This window comes from Salarias fasciatus, chromosome 12 (assembly GCF_902148845.1).
Source record: "Salarias fasciatus chromosome 12, fSalaFa1.1, whole genome shotgun sequence".
NCBI classification, from domain to species: Eukaryota; Metazoa; Chordata; class Actinopteri; order Blenniiformes; family Blenniidae; genus Salarias; species Salarias fasciatus.
The window spans coordinates 29,738,890-29,758,722 of record NC_043756.1 but is presented as its reverse complement, the minus strand read 5'-3'; the positions used below and the strand labels follow the sequence as shown (position 1 = coordinate 29,758,722).

The window sequence follows — 19,833 nt, the reverse complement described above, 5'->3', positions numbered from 1 at the left end:
TATTTGTCCGCCAGTCTTTGCTGTCTTTAAAATGATTTGTCTTCTGGTTTCTCCGCCTTTCGTCACGTCAGTCAGATTCTTTCAATACTTTCATGATAACACAATTGGCACTATAATCGGCCCTCTTACACAAACAACGTGAAAAATGCTTCTGGTATGTCAGCTCTAGTGACAATAACAGGAAGCTGAAAATTTATGAGTTTTCGTGTTTACACAAGAGATGAGTGAGAAGTCGGTGTGTATGTGTCCACAGGTTGATCAGAAGTGTCTGCAGGTTTGAAGCAAATATCTGACAGTTGTGCAAAAGAAAACTGGTAAATGTTCCCAAAAGCATGAAAAGCAGCCTCATGTTTTTCTCTTGTCATGAGCAACCATCTACAGCTAAAAGAGATCATGGTGACAGAAAGAGAAAACGGCTCTGCAGTAGAAAATACTATAATTTACAGTACAAATTCAGTAACGCCGGGCTCACACTGGATGCTTTCTGGCTCAGGTCCATCTACGTTACGGAATTACCGCAGCACTGTCACTCACAGCGCCTCTCGTGCGTCTGCGGTCTGCTGGAGGAGGTTGCCAGATCCGTCGTTCTCTCAGCCCAAACAATGTGAAACCCGTTTAACTCGATAGAAAGCAGCCCAAACCTCCACCTCTGTTGAAAATGCACGTTAAAATCGTAAAAACCATCCATCCAACCATCCATCCATCCATCTTCCACCGCTTATAGCCCCGGGGCAGCAGTCTCAGCAGAGATGCCCAGACTTCCCTGTCCCCAGACTCTTTCTCCAGCTCTTCTGGGGGGCCCTCAAGGCGTTCCCAGGCCAGCTGACATAGTCTCTCCAGCGTGTCCCTAGGTCTTGACCGGGGTCTCCTCCCGGTGGGACATGCCCGGAACACCTCCCCAGGGAGGCGTCCAGGGGGCATCCTAAAGAGGTGCTGAGCCTCCTCAGCTGCTCCTCTCGATGTGGAGGAGTAGCGGTTCTACTCCGAGCTCCTCCCCGGTGACTGAACTCCCTTCTGATCTTCCACTTAAAGGAATACTCCACCCAAAAAACGATTTGGCCTCATTTTCTACTCACCCTCATGCTGAGAAACACTCTGGAGCACTTTTTTGACGTTTCAAATGCAGTTGGAGATGTTTGGGGATTTTCGTTGTCAACAAACAGGGACCGACAGAGCCCGACAGAAAAAATGGTCCATAAAATCCACAAAACGTTCCCATTTTCCTTCATACTGCTCGTCCGCTGTAATCCAAGTGTCCTGAGCGCGTAACGTCCATAATTAATTCTTAACGAGGTCATTTAGTACATTTTAAGAGCCCAAACAGGGCACTCTCATACAGCTCCATTGCATGTCTGTACGCGCACCCTGAACTACGGAAGCCGCGGCAGACCAAGCCAGACGCTTGCGCGCTTTCAGCGACTACTTTTCTAAATTGCAAGAAGAAGAAGAAGAAGTTCCGCTGTTTATATTCTGCTGTGAGTGACCGAGCTGTGGACAATCACAAAAGTGATTGGCTACTGTTTTAAAGCTTTGAATTCGGTGTCCTGCTGAAAGGGCACAAGCGTGTTGCTTGGTCTGCCGCGGCTTCCGTAGTTCAGGGTGCGCGCGCAGACATGCAATGGAGCTGTATGAGAGCGCCCTGTTTGGGCTCTTAAAATGTACTAAATGACCTCGTTAAGAATTAATTATGGACGTTACGCGCTCAGGACACTTGGATTACAGCGGACGAGCAGTATGAAGGAAAATGGGAACGTTTTGTGGATTTTATGGACCATTTTTTCTGTCGGGCTCTGTCGGTCCCTGTTTGTTGATCACGAAAATCCCCAAACATCTCCAACTGCATTTGAATCATCAAAAAAGTGCTCCAGAGTGTTTCTCAGCATGAGGGTGAGTAGAAAATGAGGCCAAATCGTTTTTTGGGTGGAGTATTCCTTTAAGGTCCCTCTGTACCCTATTTTTCCGGACGCTGGGGCCCTACCACGTCAGTCTGGACACAAGCGGGGGGGAAAGTCGATAGGTGTTCCAAAATAAGTGATTTCAATATAAAATCTGTGTCCTATTTTCGCCTGAATATTCTAATTTTTTTTTTTATTCTTGTGGTAGAATATATAACGAACAATGCGATGTAGTCCTTACACGCATTAGAAGAGTGAACTGTTTTGTAGTTCGTCACTGCAGGAAAGTCGAACAACACCAAAATCACACAAAAAACGCTGGAAACCCAGAGCAGCTCTGTGTTGCCAGATTGGGCAGGTTTCTGCACAATTGGCTTCTTTGAACAAGTCGGGTGGGTTGATGAAATGGTTATGTGCTTGTGACGTGTTTTTATTATGCAAATATGGTTTTTACGGTTTTAACGTGCAATTTTAACAGAGATGAAGGTTTGGGCTGCTTTCCTTTGAGTTAAATCATTCTCACATTGTTTGGGCTGAGAGAGTGACGGATCTGGCAACCTCCTCCAGCAGAAGCACTGGAGGCGGTGTGAGTGACAGTATTGTGATAATTCTGTACAGGAGACGGAATGGAGCCGGACCGGAGCCAGTATGAGCCCACCGTAAGCCTTCAAGAGCATCGTCCAAACTCCACTTTTAAAGCTCACAGCCCCCCCTCTCCCCCACAGCGGTGGTCCTCCCCAAGGCGGAGAAGCTGCTGAAGGTGAGCATCCAGCCGTACATCGGCTCCATCCTGGAGGCACTAATGGAGCCCACCAGCCGAGGCTTCTTCGAGGTCCGCGACGTCTTCTTTAGAGAGCTGGTGGACATGAGCAAGAACACCATCAACGAGGGCACCAAGGAGACCGTGGCGCAGGTGAGGAGACACTGCTCATTCAAAATCAGTGTTTTCTGATAGTCCTAACGTTGTGGCTGACTGTTGAAAGCCTATGAACCAACCGGTGACCCTCTGCCTCCTTAGCACATGGAGAAGATCTCCATGCTGGCCTTCCACCCGGTGAAGATGCAGAGCTGCTACGAGAAGGTGGAGCAGCTGAGTCTGGAGGGTCTGCAGCAGAGGTTTGACGTCTGCAGCCCCTCGGTGTTTGTCCAGAGGGCCCAGATCCTTATGAGAGAGGTGAGACACTCACACCATGTTATGTTGAAACATGAGTGTGTGGAGAGGGGGAAAGAAAAGCTCAGTGCAGGTCTCCCGGCAGTCCAAACCTACAGCAGCTTCACTGGAAAATGCGCCAGGGTGAACCAGCTGTTCAGAATCTGTTTAAAGTCCTAATCCTAACCTGTGAAGGACTGTTCCAGTCTGTTTGCTCTTTTGCCTCTTGTCGCTTATGTCATGCAGATTTTTCTGGGATGCTGCTTTCTGTTGTCATACAGGGACATCTAATGGTCCGAAGTGACGTGCTGCTGTGTTCTAACATATAAGTCACATTATTTTCATCATAATCCAGAAGAAAAGATAATATAGATAATATGTTGCAAGATATGTAGCTCTAGTCATGAAACCAAAATGCTGTGAAATAAAACCAAGCTTATCTGCAGGTATAGCTGTTCTAACTGGCAGAGTGTTTTCAAATGGGTGTCAAACTCTTGGCCTGTGGGCCACTTCTGGTCCATGAGTTGATGTGAGAATATAATGCAGTCTGCTTGTTTATTTTCTCTTTCATAATTAAAATATTTATTTTGCATTTTGCATTAGTACGACACAGATTGGGATTTAATGAAACTACAGTAGAGAACTCTCGCCTCTATTAAACATGCTGGAGCAAATTTTACACATTCAAACCACAGAAAATACAAATGGACCACTCTGTGTAGTTTCTATGTTCTTCTTTTTTACAGTAAAAGCCTCTGCACCTGAAACTCGGCCCCCACCCCATCTAAACCCGGCCCCTCCCTCACATGAAGCCAGGCCCTTGAAGTAATTGCATTAATCTGTCGAGTGTCAAACCACAGAGAAACGCTGTGTGTGCCATCCAGAGTTCAAGCTGCTCAGACGTTCTTCCCGCTGTGACTCCTTTTCTAAACTCTGACCATGTGAAACAAACAAAAAAAAAAAAGCCCTGACACTTCTTAATTATCTTCCCCGTCTCCCGATAAAGAGGTTCACTTAAAGCAGAGGGAGTTTTTCACTTTAGTAACAGTTTCAATGTCGGGAGTTACAACATTTATCAACTTAACTAACCTTGCTGTGTTAACACTTGAAGAACATTATCAGGTTTTGTTTTAATAGCAAAGGGCTTGATGGGCCTTTTCTCACCAGTTTTGGCTTGTGATCAAGTTACAGCGAGTAGCTGGATAACCACGACTGCTCTGGCTCTTGAAGCTTCTTCAAACCCCTGAATAGGACAAACTTTAAAAGTCTCTCCCTCGGGCCCAGCTTCCAACACTTTTCAAGTGAAAACAGGAAAGTTTGATTGTTTTTTTGTTGTTGTTGTTGTTGTTGTTGATTGTTTGTTTACCAGACACGAATGTCTTCATTTTTTTGTGCTTTGTTTTATTTAAATGTATCTTTTCATAGCAAATGGACGATGCGGTGTACACGTTCGAGCAGATCCTTCACCAGAGTCTGGACTCTCAGGGATCTGAAGATCTGTGTAAAACCATCCAGCGCTGCCAAGACCGAGTCATCAAGGTCTGACACACACACACACACACACACACACACACACACACACACACACACACACACACACACACACACACACACACACACACACACACACACACACACACACAGTCTCGTATTTCTATCCTCGTGGGGACCGTCCATTGACTCCCATTCATGTCTAGCCCCTAACCCTGACCCTTACCCTAACCCTAACCCACACCACAACAAAGCCTAACCCTAAAGAAATGTTTTTGCACTTTTACTTTTTTCAGTAACAACAACATGGTCAAGAAAACACTGTTTCTCCTACTTAGGACCGGAAAAAGGTCCCCACAAGGCACGTCGTTCCACGTTTTGCTATCCTTGTGGGGACATTTGGCCCCGACAAGGATAGAAATACAAGAACACACACACACACACACACACACACACACACACACACACACACACACACACACACACACACACACACACAGACACTCACTTCTTTTGGCAATAATATCAACCTTTTTCCCAGGAAATGTGTCATTTAGAAAAAGAGAAAAAGAACCAAGTTTTTAAAAAAAACAAAAAAAAAAACAATTTTTTTGTCTAAAGTGCTTGAAATGAGGAATGATTACATTCTTGGATTTGAATCTGTGAATTAACAGTCAGAAAAACATTCTTTAAATTGAGCTTTAACTCTTCTTCCCACTTGTGCTGCTGCACTGCCCTGCAGAGGCGGTGATTTGCAACTACACAATATTTTTAGGTAATGAAACCAGTAGGAACAAGTCAGGTGTGTTAGAAAACTGGTGAAAAAATGTTCTTCATTGATTGTGAGCCATAAAATTAACTCTGTGACTTATCTAACAAATGCTCGTTCTTTACAGATGTATCATTGATTCAGGATCTCTTAGGATTTGCCGAGAAATGTTAAAAACAATTAAATGGTTATAAAAAAAAAGAGTTTCTTATACTATTATACAGGATTTTTTAGTCTGTCATGGTAATAAACAGAATATGTTATATTTGTGGAGATTTAATTAAGACAAGCAATTTTCAACGTTTTTATTGGATTTTAGAAAAACTGTTGATTCTTTTTAACCATTTCCTGCCCAGTAATGTGTTGGACATTTTTTATAGTTAATGGGATTTGAGTGCCATTGATGGACTTTTCACCTTGTTTACTAAACTCCACCAAGTTTTTCCTGCTCTTCGTTGACATTTTGTTTGTGGTTTCCTTCAGAAATTCGACTACGACAGCAGCACGGTGAGGAAGCGTTTCTTCCGGGAAGCTCTGCTGCAGATCTTCATCCCATACATGTTGAAGCAGCTCAGTCCGTCCTGCGCCTCGGTGAGTCCCAACAACATCACAAAACATGCCGTCACTCTGCTCTACAGAGTGAAACTGAATGGGAAGTATTCGTGTTTTGCAATGACGTACACTTGAAAGCTATAGAACCATGAAACTTCAAGTCGGTCTTATCCCTGTTGCTTCACTCCATTAGCTTACTGCCTGTTGTCTCTCCTACATGTCAGGAGCTTCCACGTTTCCGGGAGCTGATCTTCGAGGACTTCTCGCGCTTCATCCTGGTGGAGAGCATCTTTGAGGAGGTGGTGCTGCACTCGGTGATGAAGGACATCATGATGGGTCAGTTGATTCTTCGCGTCTGCGTTGACCTCACCGTTCAGCATTTTGACGAGTGGAGAAAGGGCGTTGACTCGAAGACACTGAGCTGTTTTTGTGTTGCAGCTGTGAAGGAGGCGGCCATCCAGCGGAAACACAACCTGTACAGAGACAGCATCGTGCTCGGCAACAGCGACCCCAGCCTGCAGCTGCTGGGGGAAAACCCCTCCATCGACTGGGCCGGGGAGTACGGAGGAGCTGCGGAGGACGGCGAGGACGAAGAGTCCCAGAAGAAGAGGAGGATGAAGCAGGTGGTGTCCATGATCCAGGTGGAGGACGCCACCGTCCTGCCCGCCGAGTCCTGCATGGAAGTTCCTGGTGTCGACGACATCCAGGAGGAGGAAGAGGAGGAGGAGGACGATGATGAAGCTTCTGGAGGTCCTGAAGCGGCACCGGCGCCACTTGTAGGCATGTCCAATGGTTCTGTAGTGAAGGAAGAACCCAAACCGCAGGAGAACGTTCAGGAACAAGTCGTCGTAGACGGACCGGTGAAGTTGGAGGGGAAGCATGACAAGGACAACCACCAGGTGGCGGTGGAGAAGGAGACGGACAGCCAGCAGGTGAGGGACAAGGCAGACACAAAGGTGGAGGACAGCCAGCAGGTGGAGCCAGAGACAAAGGTGGAGGACAGCCAGCAGGTGGAGGACCAGCCACTTTCCAACCAGGAGGAGCCCTCAGAGGAGGTGCTGCCGCCACCACCTCCTCCTGAGGAGCCCATTTCAGATGAAATTACAGAACCAGCCTCAGAAGCAACGAATGACCTCCCTCCACCTCCACACCAAGACGGCAGCTTCCAGCCTTCCTCCGCTGAGGCAGTGGAAGTCCAGCCGGAGGTGGAGGAGGTGGTGAAGAAAGAGGTCCAGCCTGAGGTGGAGGAGGAGGTGAAGAAAGAGGTCCAGCCTGAGGTGGAGGAGGAGGTGAAGAAAGAGGTCCAGCCTGAGGTGGAGGAGGAGGTGAAGAAAGAGGTCCAGCCTGAGGTGGAGGAGGAGGTGAAGAAAGAGGTCCAGCCTGAGGTGGAGGAGGAGGTGAAGAAAGAGGTCCAGCCTGAGGTGGAGGAGGAGGTGAAGAAAGAGGTCCAGCCGGAGGTGGAGGAGGAGGTAAAGAAAGAGGTCCAGCCGGAGGTGGAGGAGGAGGTGAAGAAAGAGGTCCAGCCGGAGGTGGAGGAGGAGGTAAAGAAAGAGGTCCAGCAGCAGCAGCAGCAGCCTCCACCCTCGGCCTCCTCACAGCCTTCAGAGGAGCAGGTGGTGTTGAATGTAGCAGCGGAGCCAAAAATGAGTGACTCAGAGATCCAAGACCAATGAAGACGATTTGACTGACCCTGTTCTGAATTTTCTTCTCCTTTTTTTTTTTTTTTTTACATTAAAAGACACCTGAAATCATCTTAATTCCACCAGCTGTCATTTTCCTCAGCTGCTCTTCTGCGCCCCCCCTCAACCACCACCACCACCACCATCACCACAGATATTTAAAACTCCCACCTCTCCTTCCCCTCAGGTTCACATGGTTTCTTCTTGCACCTCTTCCATCCCAGTGGTCTCCTGATGAGACACTTCAATGTCCTGTAACCAAGTCCTGTAAATATACTGGTTGATCACCCCACCCCCCTACCTACCACCACCACAGACGACCTCTGGATCGGGACATTCCAGGACACATCAACAGACTTTTCTCTCTGTAACGCTGGCCTTTTCTTTTACCGTGAGTGCAGATTGGAAACACAATGTGACTTAACATGTATCGTGTCAGGATCTGGATATGACCCCGTCCGTCCAAAAGTAAGTCTGGAAGTCTAGACTCGGAGCAGAAAAAAAAAGGAAGGCAAATTTCGTTAGTTGGTTAGATTTGTACATGTATGTTTTGGTTTTGATAGCCTCTGTGCTGACGGGCAGGCTCTCTCCAGCCTGGCCTTGTGCCTTTGAGCCTGCACTGTGCCTTCAAGACACTAAGTAGCACTGGAATACGTGCACAGGAAACTTTATGTTGGGTGTGTTACAGTTTGTGTGGTTACCTTGAAGGGTGTGTAAACGTCTCTCCTCACCTCCACTTCAATCTCAATGATTCCAGTTGGGCTTTCAGTCATACAGCCTTCCTCACGCCGAGTAGCACTTTGTTCATCTTCACTCCAAAGATGTGTGTAAATATCAATCTGGGCATTCGCTACTTGGTGTGTATGTTGAGATATTGAGGCGTGTGAGTCTTCAAAGAACTGCAACTCAAACAGATGATCTCAATAAGCTGTCTTTACAAGTGCAGAGGTTCTTCCCAGGTTCCAAGCTTTTTTGCTCTCTTAACTGGCCAGCTCACTTTTATCAGAACATATGTCTTTGGGTCTTCAACATTTGTGAGCTTTATTATTTTTCCAAGTAAACAGCTAAGACTGAGTGTCTTCAAGTCAAGACAGAGGGCAGAGACAGCCTGGCTGGTGTTCAACAGATTTTGACTTACGAAATTTTACCCATGCTGCAGGTGGTGGTCCTCATGAGTTCAAACCTTAGAGGAAGTGCACAGGACCTGGACACCTGCCAGTAAAGACTGGGGGCAAATGGAACCCAATGATACAATGAAAAATCTGCCACAGCAGGACAGGCTCATGTGAAGTGGGAAGTATTTATTCATGTACACACATCTAATTACACTTTACACGTGACTCTAAGTCTTTCTGTAACAATGTCACACATGCTAGCTTCTTTTGTTTTTGTCTTTTTCATTCTCCAGAGGCATGTAATCTCCAGTTTGTCTTTAAACTCCAGAATCTTCGACCAGATGTGACAAACTTAACCTTAAATATTCAACAGAAATCAATATCCGATTACTTAAATTTTCTGCAAGACATCGCAACACTTGACAATTTCTTTTTGTTTTAGTGGGAACAACACAATTTCTTTTGTTTGTTCACCACGGACAAAGAAAGCTTGTGTATGAAGTATGACACCATCATTCAGAGCCGTGAACTGCCAAGCTGTCATTTACCATTTTTATACCATTTCACTTAATCTGATTGGAAATCCTCACTTCATGTTTTATTTATTATCTCTTTCTCTCTCTATTTTTAGATTTATTTTACATGAGTGTTATAAATGACTGTTATTGTTAATAAATATCGATTGAATCTGAGTGTTTTGTGACTATTTATCTATGCTTATCAGTTATTTGAACTTTCTTTTCATGTGTTATTTTTTTATTTTTCTACAGCGGCCACCAATTATATTGCAGTCAAACCTTTAATTGACCTAAAAATAGTTGGAGGGAAATAAGCTAAATTTTAACCACAGTCATTTTAATGTCACTAAAATGATCATTCAGTTAGTGACAAAAGTGTGTGTTCCTGATGGGAACGACCAATCAAATCAAATTCCAATCAAACTCAGAAGCCATAGTGCAACAAACAATAGAACTATAATGAAACAGTACCTCATTAAAATGAAAATCTACAAAAACAGACAGTATTAATAAAGAAAATACTTCAAACTATTATGTAAATAAACCAATGTGGTTTATATAAGGTAGAAAACATGGTTTTGAAATCAAATCTAAAGTTAAATAATTAGAGCTGAAAACTGTAAAAATGGAGAGAAAAACTTTTTACAGTAAATGTCCACAATTTAATGGATACATTTCATAATTTGTTTTTTCTATATTTTTAAACTTTCTGTTGTGTATTAATCTACAAATACAGTCTGGAACTGTGTTTTCTGAATAATCCAGTGGATTGTATTCTTTTCCTCAGCGTGTTTTAATTCACTTAGAAGAAATGAGGTTTCAGTACTGATTATAGGAATAGGACTTTCACTTGAAACCATAAAAATGTCAGATTTACAGCGTGTGAAGGAAATCTTAAGCATCAAAACATCTTGTCTTGTGTGTTTTCGTGGTGCTCTGATGTCTCATTCCAGACGTTGTGGCCCCTCCTCCTCTTGTTCGATCACTGTTCCCCGGCATCATGGTGTCTTGGGTTTATGAGAGTCTGTCCCTCTGGGCTCTGGCTGCTGGTTCGTCTGTGTCATCTGCAGTTTTCACGCACTGCTGGTCTGCTTCTCTGTCTGTCTGTACCACAGTTATGTGTTTTTGCTTGTGGAATCCTCCCTTCGTTTGACTGTGGACTTTCTTTTATTTTGGAGTTTTCATTTTATTTTGGACAATAAAGCTAGTTTTAGATACTCACCATATATGAAAGAGGCTTCTTGACTGGAAACGCCGAAACGACATCAGAAATGAGTCGGTGGTCATGCTGTGCAACACCTCGAGGTGCACTGCCCTGGTTGTCATACATTTGTAGACTATCCCCCATCTTTTCTCGGTGCCTCTTCCTCTCTTGACCGAGAATGGCTCGAAGCAGTCTACTCCTGTGGAGTGAAATGCCTTCTCTCCTACTTTGAGGCGACAGGGTGGTAGATCTGCCATCTGGGGTATCGTAGGTTGGGCTCTCCATTTTTGGCAGTCAGCGCAGGTTCTCTGAAATCGACGGACCGCCTCTCTTCCCTGAAGAATCCAATATCTCCGCCGTATCTCTGCGAAAACCCTCTCTGATCCTGCGTGGAACACTGCTCTGTCGTACTTCTGGATTATCAGCTCAGTGACTCTGTGTTTGGCTCCTAGGACGATGGGGTGCTTCACATCATCAGGCAGATCAGTTGCACGACGCAATCTACCCCCCACTCTAATCAGGCCCCGAGAGTCAAGTTCTGGAGCGAGCGTCAGAAGTCTGCTGTCGGACGGGACAGGCTTCCCTTTCTGCAGACACTCAAGATCCTCGGGGAAAGAGTCCAACTGTGCTCTCTGCAACACGAGCAGCTCTGCTTCAGCATAGTCAGCAGCACTGAGATTTGTAGTGTTGGGGAGGTCTTTGTGATGCCAGAAAAATGTCTTCCTCTCCAGGTCCTCCAATGAGGGGCAGTCCTCCAAGTCAGGACCCTCAGAGACCGGGGCCTGACTTAGCCCACAGAAAGGGGTTTGCTTCAACTCTGGTTCATCTTGCACCTCCGTTACAACTGGCTGGCTCGGCCATTCCTCTTCAGACTGCAGGAGGAAGTCTGGACCATTGCTGTAGAGGTTTGCTTGCGACAGGGTAGAGAGGGTTGCTCCTCTTGTAATGACATCTGCCAGATTCTCGACGTATCTCCAGCACTTCACCCCCACCAAGTCTTGGATTTCTGAAATCCGTGTTCCCACAAAGACTTTGTATCTGCAGGATTGGGACTGGAGCCAAGTGATCACTGTCGTCGAGTCTGACCACATCACGGTCTCACATAGTGGCAGAGTGAGTTCCTCCCGGACCATCTTGGCCAGCTGGGCTCCGACGAGTGCTGCGCAGAGTTCTAGCCGGGGAATGGACTGCTGTTTCCGGGGGGCAACTCTGGAACGTGCCAAAACAAAGGCTACTTGAACGTTGCCAGCTCCATCGGTCATTCTGAGGTACGCTACTGACCCGTAGGCAGTCTCGGATGCATCGCTGAACACATGCAGATCGATCTTGCTATTGTCCATGTCGACGGTCGAAGGGAAGTAACTCCTGGGGAGGGTAATCTTGTGAAGCATCGGAAGCTCCTCCTCCCATTCTCTCCACTTTTGGGCGAGGTTACCAGGCACAATGTCATCCCAGCCTTGCTCTTTTGTCCACAGTTCCCCCACCAAGACCTTGGCTCTGGTGGTGAAGGGCAGGATGTACCCTAACGGATCATACTGACTGGCGAGCGTGCGATAGATGCTTCTTCTGGTGGTTGGTTGTGTCTCTGTGGGGGTGCTCCGATAGTGCAGAGTGTCTGACTTGAAGCGCCAAATGAGGCCGAGGGTCATCTCATGCGCATCCCCGGGGCCCTGTCCCACCCAGGTCTCGGTGCTTGTTGCCTTGGCATCAGGTGGGAGCTGACTAAGGACAGTAGGAATGCTACTCGCCCACTGGCGTAAGTCAAAACCCCCGTTAGCCAGTAGGGTTCTCAGCTCCATGACCAGCTTCTTGGCCTTTCCTTCTGTGGCGACACTTTGTAGACAGTTGTCTACGTAGAAGCACCTTTCCACACTGCGACGAGCCTCCTCTGTTGCCTCAGGGTCTTCCAGGACATGACGCTGTAGCGCGAACGTCGCGCAGCATGGGCTACACGTCGTCCAGAAAGGTAGCACCTCCCACTGGTAGGTTGATGGGTGTTCGTCAGTAGGGTTATCTCTCCACAGGAACCTCAGTAGGGGCTTGTCTTCCTCCAGAAGCCGGACCTGGTGGAACATCCCCTTTATGTCCCCGCTGATGGCCACGCGGTCCTGGCGAAATCGCAGGAGGACTCCAAGAAGGGATGGTCCTAGGGTGGGACCTGGGAGCAGACATTTGTTGAGACACTGATTGCCGACCTGGAAGCTGCAGTTGAAAACCAGCCGGTTCTTTCCATTGTGGCTAACTTTGTGGTGCGGCAGGTACCAGGCCTCCTTTGTGATTTCAGCCCTGCTGTCGAGTTTCTTGACATAGCCAGCGACCACCAACTTGTTCATTTCCTCTCTGTAGATCTCAGCTTGGTGAGGATCTCTGGCCAGCCTTCTCTCTGTGCTCTTGAGGTAGTTATTGACCACCTCCTTTGGGACGTGCAAGGTAGGCATGTCCTCTCTTCTCAGGAGTGGGGTGGCGTACCTCTGCACTCCCTTGATGTTTACTCTGGCGGTCTTCTTCTCAAGGAGAGCCACAGCGTACTTATCCTCCTTCGATCGCACCATCTCCTTCTCGTTCTTGAATGGCAGGAGGTCTAACTGCCAGAGCCGTTCCACATGACTGAGGAGGGCAGCGTCTGCTGAAGTTGCTTTACTGTAGAGGCACTGGGTCGGGGCAGGTCTCTGGTTGGAGATGTGAAACGGACCTTGTAGGGTCCATCCCAGTCTGGTTTTGATGGCAGCAGGACATCCTCTGGGTCCCAGGTAGACGGTGTCTACTAAGGTGATGAGGTCGATGTGGTCTGAGCCAATCAGGATCGTTGGTGTTGCTCCACTGATCGGTGGTATGGGCAGGTTGCGAAGGTGCTGGTGCTTCTCTTTGAGCTGTGAGATGGGGTAGTCATACTGAGAGAGTGCAATCTGCTGACTGGTGAATACGTTACTGATGGTGTACTGTCTGTCTGGTTGACCAGCTGGTGAGATGGTGAGGGCGACCTGCTCACCGCTGATCTCTTTGACGTCTCGACGAATCGTGCGGATGGTCAGCACTTCTCTTGGTCCCCGGACACCCAACTGAAGAGCTGCAGAATGGAGGAGCAGGGTTTTCTCCGAACCATCATCCAAAACAGCATAGGTGTCCAACATCCATCCTTGGTAATGTAGGTGGACTTGCACTATCTTCAACATAACTTTCGAGCTCCCACTCTTAGCCGGATCCACACACATGATCTTGGACTCAGTGTCAGCAACCCTCTCCTTGGTCCGTTGGTTGACATCATGCAGGATGTCCCAGTGCACAGCAGAACAACGACCACATTTCCTTTTCAGGGTGCACTCTGAAGCTCTGTGACCCTTACGAGCACACCTCCAACACCTTTGATCTTTCTGGATCCAGTCTCTTGCTTGTTCAGTGCTCAGTCTTTTAAACGCCTCGCAGCTCGAGAGCCAGTGTTCTTTGTCGCAGTAGTGACAATGTGGACTCTTCTTATCTTTAGTCTGTTTTGAGACGCCTCCCTTGCTGGTGGCGTGTGACTGTTCTCGTTCTGGTTCTCCGACTGTGTGCATTACAGTAGCAGTTCTCCATTGACCCTTTGCTTTGCTGTCCCTCTTTTCTCTTAGGGACGGACCTGGGAGGAGCACATCCAGGCTGAGACTGCGGACCTCATCCTTTAGAAAAGTTGCAAGATCGATCAGGGAGGATCCTGGTTTGTTAGGGTGGAGTCGATTCTGCAGGCGTCGGAACCTCTCCTGTCTGAATGGAGGGAGCTTCTCCAGGATGCACTTTACGCTTGAGCTGCTGTTGAGCTCACAGAATCCCTCCTCACCCTGGCACCTCAGCATCCCCACAAGGTTTTGCACCTTAACGAACAGGTCCTCCAGTGCTTGGTTGTCACGGATCGGGGGTAATTTCTCGATGATGGAGATCTCTGTGAGGATGAAGTCCCAAGGGCGGCCGTAGCGGTCATCTAGGGCTGCGATGGATTCTGAGTAGGGTTTGTCAGACCAGCCGAATGCTGAGATCATCATGCGGGCTCTGGGGACTTTGACGTGTTGCAGCAGGATTGTGTATTTGTACCTCTCATCATAGGTGTCAGCGAGGAGGGAGTCTAGGCACATTCGCAGTTCCAGGTACTGGGCTCTATCTTCTACTTCGAAGTTGGGGAAAGTGGGCAGGGTGACATACGAGAGCACAGGCTGGTGGTTAGGCGAAGTGGGGGTTATTGGAGTTTGGCTGTTCTTAGGTGGAGGTGTTATGATGTCAGCCTGTGTAGGTCCTGACCACTGGTGGGCCACTGAGGGGGGTGCTGGGTTTGGGGGCTGCTGCTCTCTCTGAGGGACTGTAAAGTTGATGGGGGCAGGGGCTGAGTCTGAGGAGTTGAGGTTATGGGCTGAGAGTGGGGGCACCGTCCACTTCTGCTGCTCGACTGCCAGTCCCTCTAGGCGGCGGCTCAGCGGTCCGTTTCCGTCTGGTTCCTCCTGAATCTGGTCCAGTGCATGTCTCTCTCTGCTGTACTCTGCTTCACCCTGATGATCTGGACAATGTTCCCTAGAAGGCCTCTGTGAAGTCCTCCTCGAGGGTCGGGCTGAAGACCGTGGCGTGAGGCTCTGAATGACTTCACCAATAAACTGCATAGACTGCCTCATGGTGTTTTCACTCTGCTTTGTTAGCTCCTTCATTGCCTGGATCATGGCCTGGGTCTGCTGCGATGTAACTTGAGCCTGTATCCGTTCCATTTCCAGTGCGATTTCAGCCTGCTGGGTCATAACTTGTGCTTGTATGCGCTCCCTCTCCAGAGCTGCTTCATCCTGGCGGCGCTCTCTCTCCAGAGCAGCCTCCTCTTGACGTCTGACCATGTCAAACAGTCTGGCTTCACTTCTCCTTGACCCAACTGAGCTGACTGAGTTCGGGCTGTCAGGTCTGGGTTGAACCACACTACACTGGTTGTGGTCCTGGTCATCTACAAGGTCATTGTCAGGGTAGTCAGGTGCATCGAACCGAGCTGGCAGTCTGGCTACATTATCTGCACTCCTGCTGATGGGTAAGTCAGCTCGCGTGCTCATCTTACGACAGGCTAGACTGGCAGAGCTATGGGTGCGCTGACCCACTGAACCATGACTGGGAAGGGGACCTGTGACATACTCATTTATATGTCTGGGCTTATTCGGGGTTCGTTTGGGGCGTACTGGGGCTTTGTCTGATCTGTCTCTGGAGTGTCCATTACTAGCCATAGTAGCTATACTAAATCATAATCCGGCTCGAAGGACCAAAAATTATACTGGCGGTTATTAAAATTAAATCAAGGACTGTATTTTAACTAAACCCAAAATGTGGCGCTGTGTACAGCCACCGGCGTACCGCTATGTACTTGAAATTTAAAGAGGACACTCCACTAAATAACTTGGGGAGGGAGACAGAATGACAATCATGAAAACAGATATTTATATAAAAATGATCAGAATCAAACACACAATGCAATACCACAATAAAACCTCTTATTCCTAACTAACTAAACAAATCAAATTCCCTTTCTAATTAAATGATACCGTTGCGGCCGGCTCGTTACTTGGATGAAGGTCCTGGAAGCTGACGAAGATCCTGGAAGTTGATGACGAAGGTCCTGGAAGCTGACGATGATTACGATGACGATAGTTGCGGCACTGCAGACAGCCCGTCAGCGGGCCGAAACGAAGCAGAGGGGCGAAGTGCTGATGTCCCGAACGATGATAATCCACTGTCAGTGACAAGGTCCGAACGAACTCCGATTGATACTCGCCACCTTGGTATTTATGGACGATCAGCCGACGATGCGAGCTAATGCTAATTAGCCGGTAGCATCCCTCCTCATATACGCACACCAAGCGCGCTGACGCTGCCACGAGATCTCTCCTTGGAAAGTCCACACTATACAGTTACAGCTCCAGCTTCATTAAAGTCCACACCAACAGCCAACAAAATGAAAAAAGTAGTACCCGCTCCCGTGCTCTGAGTTACATCCGCACTTGTAGGACGAGAAACTTCCCCACAATGCCCCGGAACGCACATAAAAAAGATACACGGGAGGCATTCAATTACAATACAAAAAAGTAGGACATATGAACTTTCAGGTATTTCACATTCAAAGAACATAAGTTAACAAATAAACAGAAACACATGATAACATTTCACCATGAAGGGCAGAGAAGACTCACATAAAAACTATTAACTAAAATTATTTCAAACATCATCACTAACATGAGCCTTCACTACACTGTAGATGTTTTCTCTGCTTGATGCATGCCAATGATTTGACCCTTCTCAAACAGACTAACATCTTCCCCACATGGTTAAGAAATGAGAAGCAACTCATTGCACCAGCTGGGGTTGAATAACTTGTTGCCATGACAGACAATCGCTCAGGCAGTAATTATCCCAAAAGAGGCTCGTACCTATTTTCTTGGTACAGGCAGTGTATCTTAATGCTGATTTTGTAACATTTTGTGGCAGAATAAGTTGAATTTGAGGAATGGATGAAATGTAAAGTGTGATGTGATGTTGCCATGTTCAGTGACATCCTGATGTGCATTCATTGGAACCATCTATTTCAGGATTACAACTGATGGTGTTTGGATGAACACCAAAACATCTGGTTTGTATGTTTTAGTCGATTGTTTCAAACTTCTTGCTTTGAGAAATGTGGATGACATACCATAATGACTGCAATCAGCTTAAAGACATGCTCCACGCATATTATGTCCCATAAAGGTTTTCAGACATTGTTTATCAGCAGTCATGTGTTACATGGAAGCAGAAAGTGTTTTCCTATGGAGCACTAAAACTGTGAAAAGTTAAATTCCGATTCAGTCATGTCAACTAAAAAAGAAACGCGGAATAAAAAAAACCAACTGGGTTGATGTCAATATTTTATTTACAGTTCAAGAAGGTTAAAATGTATGAGCATATATAGCAATATACAAAAAATCTTTTAAATGTCAACATTCACAAGATGGCATTTTTTGTGGCGGGACAAAGAACTGTGGCGGATGAAAATTTTCCCACATGTTTCACAAGAAAACAGCTTCTCACCTGTGTGAGATCTCATGTGGGCCACCAAATGACCAGACTGATTGAAACATTTTCCACATGTTTCACAATAATAAGGCTTCTCACCTGTGTGACATCTCATGTGGGTCATCAAATTACCAGACCTACTGAAACGTTTTCCACATGTTTCACAAGAATAAGGCTTCTCACCTGTGTGAATTCTCATGTGGGCCACCAAATGACCAGACTGATTGAAACATTTTCCACATGTTTCACAATAATAAGGCTTCTCACCTGTGTGAGATCTCATGTGGACCGCCAAGGTACCAGACTGATTGAAACGTTTTCCACATGTTTCACAATAATAAGGCTTCTCACCTGTGTGACATCTCATGTGGGTCATCAAATTACCAGACCTACTGAAACGTTTTCCACATGTTTCACAAGAATAAGGCTTTTCACCTGTGTGAATTCTCTTGTGAGCCAAACAGGAACCAGACTTACTGAAACGTTTTCCACATGTTTCACAAGAAAACAGCTTCTCACCTGTGTGAATTCTCTTGTGAGTCAAACAGGAACCAGACTGATTGAAACGTTTTCCACATGTTTCACAAGAATAAGGCTTTTCACCTGTGTGAATTCTCATGTGGCGCAGCAAAGAACTCTGGGAACTGAAACTTTTCCCACATAAGTCACAAATCTTCTTCTTCTGTGGAAGTTCTGGTTCTTCCTGCCTCTCCATAGACTCCAGAATTTCTGGTTCCTCCTGCTCCACTTTAATCTGTGGAGGTTCTGGTTCCTCCTGCTCCACTTTAATCTGTGGAGGTTCTGGTTCCTCCTGCTCCTCTTTAATCTGTGGAGGTTCTGGTTCCTCATGCTCCTCTTTAATCTGTGGAGGTTCTGGTTCCTCATGCTCCTGAGAGTAGTTTGTTTCCTGTTTAACAAGCTGCTCCTCCCTTCGGTCATGGTACTGTTGGAGCTCTGAAGACCAAAAAACGCAAGATAAAAAGGTCAGTTACATGACTGAAACAGTTCCAGCTTAAAAAAACAAAAAAAAAACAAAACAAAAAAAAAAAACTGGGACGAACGCTTCAAGCAGTGAAACTGAAAACTGTCATTCAAATTTGAAAAACAGTGTACAGTCACTACATCTTTGGTTGATGAACACCTGTAGCTGCTCAACAGTTACTCTTTTAATGAACTTTTTCTCTGTGGTGTTTTCACTCTTCTTTTCTAATATTCACAAAATATTCTGTTAACTGTTTACCACACTGAGTTGGGGGTAAGAAGCAGACATAGTTCCATCAAGCACCTGGATGAAGGCCTTCCCTTCCAACAGACACGAGAGACGTGGAGACCTGGTCTCCTCCGTCACCGTCCTCAGCACTGACACCACCCAGAGCTGTGTCCTCACTCCACTTTTCCTCTTTTCACAGGACTGCACTCCCGTTCACTACACTGACCGTACAGAACAATGCGCTGATGACACAGCTGTGGTGGGACTGAGGACACGGCCTCCAGAGAGGAGGTCCAGGTCCTCACATCCCGGTGTCTGAACAATGAGTGGATCCTGAACACCAGCAGGACGAAGGAGCTTGTCACTGACTTTAGAAGACACAGTGAAACCAGTGGACACTGTTTACAGTCGCTACGTTTCACACAGAGAACGTACATTGTTAAAGCTCTGGCTAGTATTCACAGTGGAGTTGAGAAAAAAGGAAAAAGGAGATGCTGTGTTTCCCAAAGTGGAATGCTGGGCTGTAGCTGGGATTACACCTCCACACCTGCGGGGGCGCTGTGTGGTTGAATTGAAGTAGAAAGGAGTGAGTGTTTCTGGAGTGAAGTGACCAGTCTTCTGAATAAAGGTAATTAAAATACTGAAAACACAACAGACACACATCCTGCTTGTGTGTGTGTGGTGGATACACCAAACACAGCCATAACGACGGAGGTCTTCCACCAGTCAGATTCATGTGTTCATTCATCCATACCTGTTCTGTGTAATTTGATTTGAGGTTTCCAGATTATTTCCAGCAGTCTGTTCCGATGATCGACCTGTTCCTTGTACTGGACGATCTTTTGGTCAAGCACAGTGAAGATTTCCGAAGCAGCAGCAGTTAGTCGCCGGGTGATCGAGTCTCTCACAGAGTCAGATTTGTCACTTCCACCATCAGTCACAGCCTCCTCAACAAGATCCTCCTCCTCTTTAATGTGTGGAGCTTCATCTTCCTCCTGCTCCTCACTGGAACTTGTCTTCTGGTCAGTTATGTGCTGCTGTTGACTCTCTGGAGGGAAACAAGACAAAGTCAGTGATGTGAAGGATGAGAACATTTGACAGTGATGGACGGATGAGACAGGACAGGCTACATTTAAGATAGACACTTTTTTTAAGTCTGCTCATTTCAATAAAACTGACAGTAGCTGTGGGATTTAAAAAATAAACGAACCCACT

General features: G+C 46.7%; 1 protein-coding gene across 1 annotated transcript in view; it reads left to right on the top strand.

Annotated features, from left to right (window-relative positions):
• LOC115398257 (niban-like protein 1) overlaps positions 1–9,343 on the top strand; it is a 31,699-nt gene extending 22,356 nt beyond the window's left edge. The window contains exons 9-14 of the mRNA XM_030104938.1: positions 2,621–2,808; positions 2,914–3,069; positions 4,471–4,584; positions 5,789–5,896; positions 6,082–6,193; positions 6,296–9,343. Coding sequence (XP_029960798.1) covers positions 2,621–2,808; positions 2,914–3,069; positions 4,471–4,584; positions 5,789–5,896; positions 6,082–6,193; positions 6,296–7,530 — 1,913 coding nt within the window. The 3' untranslated portion in view covers positions 7,531–9,343. The remainder of the gene's footprint in view (positions 1–2,620; positions 2,809–2,913; positions 3,070–4,470; positions 4,585–5,788; positions 5,897–6,081; positions 6,194–6,295) is intronic.
• The last annotated feature ends 10,490 nt before the right edge of the window (positions 9,344–19,833 follow it).